This window comes from Meriones unguiculatus, chromosome 3, assembly GCF_030254825.1.
Source record: "Meriones unguiculatus strain TT.TT164.6M chromosome 3, Bangor_MerUng_6.1, whole genome shotgun sequence".
Classification (NCBI taxonomy): domain Eukaryota; kingdom Metazoa; phylum Chordata; class Mammalia; order Rodentia; family Muridae; genus Meriones; species Meriones unguiculatus.
The window spans coordinates 1,254,390-1,265,222 of NC_083351.1; the positions used below are offsets into that span (position 1 = coordinate 1,254,390).

Genomic DNA, 10,833 nt, shown 5'->3' on the forward strand with positions numbered 1-10,833 from the left:
TTTAGGCAAAGCCCCAGAGATTTTTCCTCAAGACTGCTTGTTGTTGCTACACTGCCTTTCCATGCCCGTCTCAGATACCTGAGGTGGAACAGAGATTCCCTCACGCCTATGCTCCAGACCTGCTACTCTCTCTCCTGTGAACTCTTGTGAAGATGGTCTTCTAATTCCTCGTGATGATTTCTGAACTGATTCAAGTAACTTTTGCTCTCTTGCAAATTAGCTAAAAGCTCTGGGAAGCGCTTCACCAAGAAGGAAAACAAAACTGAAACAAATAATCAGGAGTTATTTCTTCTAGGTTCAGTGCAGGGATAAGGCCCAGGTGTACACCATGATGAAAGAGACCATATGAATATAGAAACAAAGAAGAAAAGGTTAGTAATACAAAACAAGACAGACATGTGTTTCTTAGGAAAACCTTGACGTAAAAAACTTTCACTTTGAACACATAATGTACATTTGAAATGAGAAAAAAAAACCCTTCTGCTTTGAACTCACAATGAGCTTCTAGCTAAAACCACTGCTTCCAGCTTATAACACAAATGCGCAGGTGCGCAGAGGTACACCGAAGGGGCTTACCTACCGTCAGTAGTTCTATCGCAACTCGTTTCTGCTTAATGATTGTGTTGGTTCCTGAATGAACCTTTGTCTTAGACGGTGTAAAACCCAGGACAGAAAACTCCAGGTGGTTGGAGTTTTCCTCCATCCACCACCCACCAAATATGTGTCCATCTGTCTGACTGTCTGTAAGTCTACATGAATGCATATGTGCAAGTGTGTAAATATGTTTGTGTATATGCATGTGCATGTACGATGGGGCCCGCTTGAATGTGTATATGAGTGTGTTCGTGTCTGATTGTTTGCCTGCATGTAGGTATGTATGAACTGATACTATGCAAGGTGTGGGGATGCATGATTCTCTCTCTCTCTTTGGCTCATAAAGAGTTAATGTGCCTCTGAGCCTCTGAGCCCTTGCTGAGGCTCTGTTGTTCATCCCTGAGTAAAAGAGCCAGAAGTTTCTCCATAGTGTAAGTAATTAAGTCGTAAACCCTGAGAAAAAAAGTCTGAAGAATAATTAATCTTCCTACTCTGTGTACATCTCCTGTCTTCCCCACACGTTAAAGGTGGACTTTGACAGGCTCACAGTGTTCTAGGTGTGGTCAGGACTGTTATGAGGAAAAGAGCGCTAGAGCTGGGCTGCCAGCCAAACCTGGGAGGTGGCTGGGGGGGCAACTTGTGTGGTAAATTCTAACCGTCAGAGACGGGAGACAGAGCACAGTGCAGGTCAAAGGATCTTGAGGCGCTTGATTTGCTGTGTTCCTTTGGAGCGGCTCAGTCCTCTCTGGAGCCTAGATCTATAGTAGACCCCACCTCCAGGCTTACTGAGCTTAGTATCATGAGGCCCAGCACACTACCCCCTAGTACTTGAAGGCCACTTCCTCATCCACAAAATGGAAATAAGACTGCTCAGCTGTTCCCTCTCAGGGTACAGGCGGGGAGGCCCACAGCCTGCAGGAAGATGACAAGGAGCTTTGCCTCTCCCTTAGATGATTAGGCTTGGCTCCTGTCCCGGGGGCCCCACATGCTCAGAAGCTCAGTCGGGAGTATTCTGAAGAACTGGGCAGTGAGTGGGTGATGCTGGGAACAGCTTTGGCGTGGGAGGTGATAGAAGCTTCTGGGGGCTGGAGGGTCTTGTGAGGGGTAGGTCGGGAGGTGTGTCAGTGGATCAAGTTCTGGGTTCTCTAAGGCTGAGGTTCCTATGTCAGTCTGTCAGAAAACTGCGGTGACCTGGGTGACACAGCCCTGCACAGGGTATCTATACAGACTGGGACAATATAAAGGAGAGCTTGCTGGTGTCCCTGTCAAGTGTATCTGTGTTTGGCTGAGGCTCCGTCTGGTCTTCTGGGCCTGGCCCTCCCAGCCTCACTCCCCCCAACCGCTTGGTACGTCTGCAGAGTTCATCATTTCTCTTTCATTTTCATTTTTTGCTGATGGGGCTGATGCGAGCTGGTGAGGATCAGAGCCCAGGGGGCTCCTGGCCCCTAGTGTCTCGATGAAGAAAATGAAACCTCCTCCAGGATGGGGGTCTTCACCGCGGAGGGTAGCCCCTACAGACAACACCTTCAGGCTGGTGAGTTCCTGAGCCCATTACGGTCCCCAAGCTCTGTCCTCCCCGGCCCAACTCCAGCTGCAGATCACCCCAGACATTTCCTGTCCCCAGACCTTGGCTCGGTCTGGATAGCCAGCTCACAGGCTCTTTGTTCCTGGATCTCCAGATCCCTGGAGATGACTGAGGGCATCCTCAGGCTGGGAGGCTACAGGCAGGCCAGCTCCGGGGCTCGACTCACAGATACCCACTGTGGCTCAAGAGCAGGTGGTGGTCCTGTAGGGATGGTGGCCCTTGGCAGGCCCTGGCCCAGAAGAGTCTCTGGGCAGGCCCTGCAGCAACAGGCAGATCATACACAGTCCTTGAGGATAAGTTCTGTCCCCAGGGAAGATGGAGTCAGGGCAGGCTAACAGGAGCCAGTTTCCTGTTTGCTCAAGTAAGCTGTCACCAGACTCCCCCAAGATTCTGAAGAGCCTGCTCCCAGCCCCTGCTGGCAGCCCCTGAGTCCAGCCCCAGCTGACCCTGCTGCGTGCCAGGTCTGACACTGTCAGACAATGAGGGCAGAAGAGAGGTTAGGCAGGCCCAGGCTCTGAGCCTCTCCTATAGAGACACTGCCGCTGAGAGGCTGCTGCTTCCCCCGTGCCAGCCTGGGGGAGGGAGCGGAGGGATGGAGGAAAGACCCTCCCCTCCCACACTCATCCCTCCCAGGTGTCCTGTGTCGTCCTTCTGAACTTCATGCCCTGCGTCTCTGCCCAGCCTGTGTGCAGAGAGAAGGAGTTCCCTGTGGGCGGCGAGTGCTGCCCCATGTGCTACCCAGGTAGGAGCAGCCCGGGAGTCAGTGCCGTGTCAGGGAGAGGCTCCTGTCCTGAGCCGCGTGGCCTCTGGATCCTCAGGCCAGGGTGGTCCATGGCAGCGTGCATTTCTCAGCCTCTGGGACCTTTGAAGCTGCAATGCCAGGGGTGGGCCTGGGGGACAGGACAGGCCCAGCGTAACCAGAGGCTGAGGCTGAAAGAGGCTGGGGTCAGAGCCTGGGTGACTTAGGAGGCCCGTAAGCCGAACTTCTGAATTGCTCATAGAGGGCACATAGAAGGCAGATGGGCCAACAGGTCCTGTGGGGCCTTTGCTGGGGTTGGTGATATTCCTACTGGGGGTCTAGGTGAGGGCACAGGCCCTGCTTCTTCAGGCTACCTCCCACTGAGGAACTGTGGGTCCTGGCTGCAGGTTACCACGTGAAGCACCCCTGCAGTGAGCAGACAGGCACGGTGTGTGCCCCCTGTCCCCCACAGACATACACCGCCCATGCAAATGGCCTGAGCAAGTGTCTGCCCTGTGGAGTCTGTGATCCAGGTAGGCGCTCCTGCAGATGTGGGGTGCACTGGGGCACTTGAGTTCAGGCATGGGTTCTAGAAGAGGGCCCTGAACCTGGGGAAACTCACTGAGCTGCAGGGCTGACCTTCCCACTACTGGGAGCAGGGTCTCAGGGTGTCCACTCCTGTTTTGGCTAGTGAGGCTCTCACCCCACTGTCTGCTTCTTCTTCTCCCCTTCAGCCAGGTTGGTGTGGGTGAGGACCTGCTCTCCCATGCACCAGTCTCTGGCTTGGGAAGGGTTCTCACGTGGAGTTGAGCATTGCTGGGGATTAATGCGCTCCTTACTTTTTCCATTCATATGAACAAATTCATGAAAGGGTCACCTGCCCCTGTTGGCTGCCTGGGCCTGGGCAGTGAGGTGGCCAGCACTGCTGTTCCCATCAGAGCCCCACACTGTCCAGACACCATCCTAGGTGACCCCGTGTGTGTCACAGTGCCTGTCCTGGCATGGCATCACTCCTCGCACAAGGGGACCGTGTGCTCACACACAGTGCGTGCAAAGGCCTGTCTTCACTCCCACGGAGGACGACCTGTGTCTGCCACAGTGTGTAAATGGAGATGGTCTCACCCGCACAGATGGTGAACCTCTACCCACACACAGTCTCAGGGGGCAGCCTCACTCCTGTTCACACGCTTCCCAAAAACAGTCAGACCTAGAAAGAGACAAAAGGCTCAGACCTAGAAAGAGACAAAAGGCGGCTTCTTCCCATTGATGAGGACACAGACGCCAAGAGCCACCATGGCACTGTACTGGATGGCCCAGCCCACCAACTCCACACTCCCAGGGCCATGGGCACAGAGGTGGGGAGTCCTGCCTCCTAGAATAGGAGAAAACAGAAGCAAGGAGAATTCACACGTGGCCAGAATCCAGGCCCTGGGCTTCCAACCACACTGTGACCCAGTCAGTCCCAGACCAAGGAAGGCCCGTGCTCAGAGCCGTTGGGCCTTGCCTGGCTCCCCTTATAGGACAAACCTGGTACCCCATGTGGTTGCTCAGCCTTGAGCCTCCATCAAAGGAGCAGGTGTGCAAATTGCGTACACTGGGACAGCTGGAGGCTGGGTGTCCCCACAAATCCCTTGCTGGTGCTCCCATTGCCCTGTCTCTGACGGCAGACATGGGCCTGGTGACCTGGCAGGAGTGCTCCAGCCGGAATGACACTGTGTGCAGGTGCAGCCCAGGCTATTTCTGTGAGACCCAGGAGGGGGCCCACTGCTCCACATGCTTGCCACACACCACCTGCCCTCCCGGACAGAGGCTGCAGAGGAGAGGTGAGCTAGCCGGCTGTAGGTGGCTCCTGGGTGGCTTCCCTCCTTCCAGTGCCCCTGCTGCCTGCTGTCTAGAAACCCTCCAGCTTAGGAACAGGGCAGAAAGCATGGCAGCGGGTGGGCAAGACTAGCCAGGGAATCTGGAAGACTGAGGGCAGAGAAAAGCCTTGCTGTTGAGACTCAGGAAGAGGGCAGAAGGCAGAGGGGGAAGGCGAGCAGGAGCAGCACCAATGGCTGCCACTTCTGGTCTGATCTCAGCTATGTAGCCTCAGCTTGGATGCCTAACAGGGAGCCCGACTTGTAGCGTAAACTGTGTCCAGCCCCATTACTCACCTAGATGTGACTGAGGTCTACCTCTGCCTTCCGTCTGGCATCTGACCAGGGCACCCAGAAGCGTTTGTGGGGTGAAGGTGGAAGGAACCCTGGGTAATTACATCAGGCCCTTTCCATGTCCATATGTCCTAAAACTGCCCAAGCCCTTGTCACGCATTCTCAGGGTGCTGCCTTCCAGCCACAGAGCACTGTGTGCCGGAAGGCTCCAGAACAGGCAGCTCCCTGCAAGCCTGAGCCGCGTCCGTCTGCCTGTCCTTCTCCACCTCCCAGGTACTTACAGCCAGGACACTGTGTGTGCCAGCTGCCCAACAGGGACCTTTTCACCAGGAGGGACACAGGAGGAATGTCTGTCCTGGACCAAGTAGGTGACCTGCACCCTGTGGAAGGAAGCACTTGTTCCCCGGGAGATGAGTGCCCAAACCCAGCTGAGCTGCACCCTGAGTGGGCTGCGCTCAGAAGCCCCAGCGCAGAGATCATGGGGCTTTAGCCAGGACGGTACAGGCTGTGGCCAGTTCCCACCAGAGATGTGGGGCTTCCTGTGCTTCTGGAGCTGGGATGGGCACTGTTAGACGATTGTCTTAGTTAAGGTTTCTATTGCTGTGAAGCGACACCATGACCATGGCAACTGTTATAAAGGAAAACATTTATTTGCGGCTGGCTTACAGTTCAGAGGTGCAGTCCATTATCATCATGGGGGGAGCACAGCAGTGTGCAGGCAGACACGTTACTAGAGATGAAGTTTGGATTGGCAGGCAGCAAGAAGAGAGGGTGACACTGGGCCTGGCACATCGGAAACCGCAAAGCCCAGTGACACACTTCTTCTAACAAGGCCACACTCCAAAAGGTGTTCCTAATAGTGCATATGAGCCTATGGGGGCCATTTTCATTCAAACCACCACAATTGTGTTCTCAGGTGAGTTCCCTCTCCACCTGAGTCAGGACCCCTTCAGTGTGGGTCCAGACCCTAGAGCCAACCTGAGAACTCAGGGTCTCTGATAAGAACTCTGAGGATAGCTAGGCTTCCTTGGGTGGCCAGGTGTGGCTTCCCGAGGGAAGGGAGCAGCAGTCCATCCTCCCTGTCCTCATCTCTCTTCACTGCCAGTTCAGTCCCCAGCTTTGGCCCTAGCACCCCCTCCCTGTCCTCCCTACTTTCCTCTTTCCTTCCTTCCGTCCTTTTTTCTCCCTCCTTTCCTCCCCTCATCCCTCCCTTCTTCCTTCCTCTCCTCCTTCCTTTCTTCCCTCCCTCCCTTTTCCCCTCCTTCCTTCCTTTCTTCCTTCCTTCTCTCCCTCTCTCTCCCTCTTTCCCTCTCTCTCTCCTTCCCTCCCTCCTTCTTTCCTTTCCTCCCTCCCTCCTTTCTTCCTACCTTCCCTCCCTCTCTCCCTCCTTCATTCTCTCCCTTCTTCCCTCCCTCCTTTCTTCCCTCCCTTTCCTTCCTTCTTTTCCTCCCTTCCTCCTTACTTCCCTCTCTCTCTCCCTCCTTCCCTCTCTTCCTTCTTCTCTCCCTCTTTCATTCTTCCCTCCCTCCTTTCTTCCCTAACTCTCTTTTCCCTCCTTCCCTCCTTTCTTCCTATCCTCCCTCTCTCCCTTCTTCCCTCCCTACTTCTTTCCCTCCCTCCCTACTCCCCTCCCTCCCTTCTTCCCTCCCTCCCTTCCTTCTTTCTCTCCCCCTTTCTCTCCTTTCTTTCCCTCCCTCTCTTCCTCCCTCCCTTCCTCTTTTCTTCCTTGCTAATGTTTCTACCCTGCTCCTTCACTTCTCTTTCCTTATCTCTTATTTCTTTCCTTTCTCTGTTTCTCCATAAAGGGCTTAAAAACTGTGACAAAGCCCGAGTCCTGTCTCAGAGCTGTTGACCAACCAATTAGCCCTGAACTGCATGGACCTTGCCCCAGCCCTACATTGTCCAGGCTGATGACCTATCCCCACAGCCCATGTCATGTCCCATGACTGCTCTCTCCTAGGTGCAAAGCATGGATTGAGAAAGAAGCGGAACATGGGACCAGCAGCACAGATGCCATTTGCTCCATTTCCTGGAGCTTCATTTTACTCATCCTTGTGGGACTTGTGATAGCTGGGCTAGGAATCCTCATCATCATTTGTAGGCGAAGAAGGCTGCACAACAGTGAGTAACACCCCATTTCTTCTAAGGCTCCCAAGAGTGGTCCCAGGGTCTTCGCAGGGCTTGGCTCTCTCTGTGCACGGTGGCTAGTAGTAGAGGCCTTCCTCAGAGCTCAGCTGTCGGGTGGCCTCTCTGGAGGCCCTCACTTCTTCCTTCAGCCTCTCTACTTTTGCCCTCTCTTCCTTCTTTCCTTCCTTTCATTGTCAGTCTTCCTCCTCTCTCATCTCAGCTGGGGCCTGCTGAGTTCGGCACTAGAGACCAGCTTGCAGACCAACTCAGGTCTGGGAAGCTCTGGGCCATGCTTCAGGGAAGCAAAGCCAACAAGGACCAGACAAGCCACACTCTTGTCAGTGAGGAAGCTCACCCCTGGGTGCCCGTGGTGTGGGAGGCCTCTTCCCTAGGCTCTGTGGTGGGCTGGGTAGACCATCCCCCTCTTTGCTCATGGTAAGCTGGTTCGCCAACTCTGTGAAGTAGGAGTGTGGTCGACTTTGGCCTCCAGGAAGGTGGCACCTGTTCTTTCCAGGTGGGCCTCTTGTGGGTCGTGACACATGTCTCAAGCCCACTTCCTCTTCTCTTAGTGTAGGTCAGACTCTGGAGGTAGATCACACAGTTGGAAGCCAGAATGTGGGTTCTCCATGGTTGTGTGCTCATCTCCCCCAGCCAGTCTTGCTTCGGCCTGTCCATGACCTGATGTCTTTGTGTTACAGGCCCAGTGGCCAGGGAGCTGGAGCCTTTCCAGGTATCATTGCTAGGGGTGTTTGAATTGGGGAGGAGGCTCCAACTGGCTGAAGGACCCAACCCCATAGTCTATAGCTGGACTTTACATGTCCCTGAGAACCATGCAGTCCCTGCCTGGTGCCTGAGGGGCAGGAATTCACCCTGGGTTTCTCTGGCAGGGGGACAAACAGGAGAACACTGTCAGGTTTCCAGTCACTGAGGTGGGGCTTGCTGTGACTGAGGAGAAGCCAACCTTCAACTGTGAGAATTCTGGGTGATGAGACACCTTGGATGCCCTGGTGGGAAGCTTCCATATGCCTCGGGGGCATGGAAGATGCCCTGGCCTGCTCTCACGGGCCCCTCCACCCAAATCCTAAGTGCTGGGATTAAGACACACAGCACTATGTCAAACCTCTTAAGTGATTTTGGGGATGAATTTGGGCCCTTATGATGTGCGGTGACACCATTCCCACATCTTCAGAGCAACTTTCTAAATTATTTGCAGTTTTTTTTTTCTACTTGACATGGGAAATAAATATTTTTGTTACACGCCCTGTCTCTGTACACATTTTGTGCCTCATTCGTCTGACCTGTCATTGTGATGGTGGCTGTGCCAAGGTGACCCTGTTCCTGTGTCATGTGGTCACTTGGCGAGGGGCATTCGTTGGCAGGAGGAGCAATCACCCTCATGGATGTGAAGGTAACCGTGGGTTTTTCATCCTACTCTGTGGCTTTATTTCATCCCTGCCATCTTTCCTGGCCCCAGTGCTTCTGTGGGCACCCTTCCCAACGAGATTCCTTGCACATTTCACATCATTCTATGGAAGTGGCTGCTGTCAAGCTGAGCGCTGCATTCTAGGCTTCCCTGTCCCCTCAGCAGTACAGCAGTTCTTCTCCCAAGAACTGTTTGCATTTAGGAGTTGAGACTGCGGCTAAGTGTGCTCATTCTGAGGTGCGCAGAGGTTGACCTTGAGTGTAGCTTGATTGAGTTCAGAGGCACCTGCGAGCTCAGTCAAGGACACTCAGGTGCATCTGTGGAGCACCTCCAGGGATAAGCCATCCTGTCCTGAGCAAAGGCACAACCATCCCATGAGATATGCCCAGACGGAAGAAAAAAAGGGAATGAAGTTCAGGAGAACCAACACTCCCCCTCTGCTCCCTGGCTGCTGTGAGCTGGGCCACTGTGCTCTGCTGTACAGATCCACGTGGACCCCTGCCATACTGCAGGCCCAGAAGCAACTGAGCCAGTGACCACGGACACTGCGGAACAGCCTTCTCCTTGAAATAGTTCCCCCAGGTACTTGCACAGCAACGGAAAGTCTCATTGTTGCTACATGTCACAGCTCAGCATATCTATCATTTTATCTCCTTCTTAGTCACTCTTCTATTGTTGTGAAGAGACACCATGGCAAAGCAACTCTTATAAAAGAAAGGGCTTTCTCACAGTTTCAGAGGGTTAATCCATTATCATCATGACAGGAAGCAGAGGCGTGGCCCTGGAGGAGTAGCTGAGAACTTTGAATCCTTATCTACAAGCAGCAGGTACACACACACACAAACACACACATAGAGGGGGCGGAGGAAGACGGAGAGAGGCTGGTCCTGTGGCCTTTTGAAAACTCTAAACCCCAGCGACCCGCCTCCTCCAATATGGCCACATCTCTGAATTTCCCCAAACAGCTCTGCTAACTGGGGGCCAAGCATTCAAACCAGCACAATCTCTGTGTCCATCTTTCTCGTCTGTGCATCTGTCATCCACCCGTCTTCTCTCGTTATCATCTATCTTTAACATTTCATGTGTCTCTCTTCTTTATCCCGTATAACCTTGCTGCTCACCAGCTCATCCGCCTGTGGCACACAGAGAGGAAGCAGTATGTTACGGAAGTTGAGTGAGGAGGCAGGTATGGACACTTTATACAAATTTGCTGTTTCAGGTGGGCTGCAGCTAGACTGCAGAATGACAGAACATGAATGTCTCACAGGACACCCGAACATGAACCTGGTGATCACGTAACACCGGGAGCCTCTGTCCTCCAGGGAGCCACGCCAAGCTGGGTGTGTGTGCACACGCACGGATGCAGCCTTCCTAACCTCATTGATCTGTGAGGTGCAGATGCAGACAGACAGGTCAGATGCAGCCAATGACCTGTCTGGTCTGTTTTCTTCGGAGAGTCTCCCAGCAAACTAAAGGAGACAAAATCAGTGGCTTGTAACATGGGATCTTATGTGGGGACTTGGTGCCACCAGCATACAGAGAGCACTTGATGCCCCTGGTGTGAGCTTGAGGTAAATTCACTTTTCTCCTGATCACTTTCTAAACTCTTCATTCTGATCTGAATTGCAGGGTTCAGTTTTCTGCCCCTCAGGACCATATTTTGCCCAGTAAAATGTCCACTGTATTGTTGTAGATCTGTAGGCCTCTGGCTTTGCTCTGACTACATCTAGGGCCTGGTCTCCAAACACAACACCAAGGTTGCCCTAGAATTTTGAATTAACAAAGTAGATGTCAGAATCACTGGGAGGTGGGGGACGGGGACTGACTGTTAAATAAGATTTGGGCACAGTGGGGCCTGAGCGCTGCTTTTGGTGTTGGCAGGGTGGGTGGGCCTACAACTTCGGGAGCAGAGACGTGAGCCTGGGATCGATGCCTGCTGCTCTGCCACAGCAGAGCCCTCTTCTCTCTGCCCTCTGCCCTCCCGGAGCAGGACAGGGTATGCACGCTCAACCAGCGTAGACAGAGTTCACAGCCACCGGAACAAACTGAGGCCTGGGGCAGGTGTGTAGCACTGTGTTCCTTGAGTTGGCTGTCTGAGGCCGAGGAGGACACTGGGGATGCCCAGTCTGGATCAACACTGGAGCCACGGGTCCCCAGAACCAGTACCTTCAAGCCCAGCTTCTCTTCTTCATGTGGGGTGTGACTCTATCCTGGG

At 53.7% G+C, this 10,833-nt stretch overlaps 1 protein-coding gene across 4 annotated transcripts; it reads left to right on the plus strand.

Annotated features, from left to right (window-relative positions):
* The first annotated feature begins 459 nt into the window (after positions 1-459).
* On the plus strand, positions 460-8,452 carry Tnfrsf14 (TNF receptor superfamily member 14). Of its 4 annotated transcripts, none has more exons than XM_060378928.1 (9): positions 460-1,621; positions 1,989-2,128; positions 2,813-2,921; positions 3,326-3,451; positions 4,586-4,741; positions 5,342-5,432; positions 7,029-7,189; positions 7,894-7,925; positions 8,083-8,452. In XM_060378928.1, exons 2-9 carry the CDS (start codon positions 2,051-2,053, stop codon positions 8,179-8,181), a joined length of 852 nt encoding a protein of 283 aa, XP_060234911.1. In that variant the 5' UTR covers positions 460-1,621; positions 1,989-2,050; the 3' UTR covers positions 8,182-8,452. The 4 variants fall into 4 exon arrangements, with proteins under 4 accessions (XP_060234911.1, XP_060234912.1, XP_021512146.2 ...); XM_060378929.1 differs by having other exon boundaries at positions 1,993-2,128; XM_021656471.2 differs by lacking the exons at positions 460-1,621; positions 3,326-3,451 and having other exon boundaries at positions 1,632-2,128.
* The last annotated feature ends 2,381 nt before the right edge of the window (positions 8,453-10,833 follow it).

Bases quoted from the DNA above. Each gene is read 5' to 3' on its own strand.
- Tnfrsf14 (XM_060378928.1), top strand. From the start codon at position 2,051: ATGAAGAAAATGAAACCTCCTCCAGGATGGGGGTCTTCACCGCGGAGG. The intron at 2,922-3,325 runs GTAGGAGCAGCC...TCCTGGCTGCAG, and splicing joins CTGCCCCATGTGCTACCCAG to GTTACCACGTGAAGCACCCC. The intron at 7,926-8,082 runs GTATCATTGCTA...TTTCTCTGGCAG, and splicing joins GGGAGCTGGAGCCTTTCCAG to GGGGACAAACAGGAGAACAC.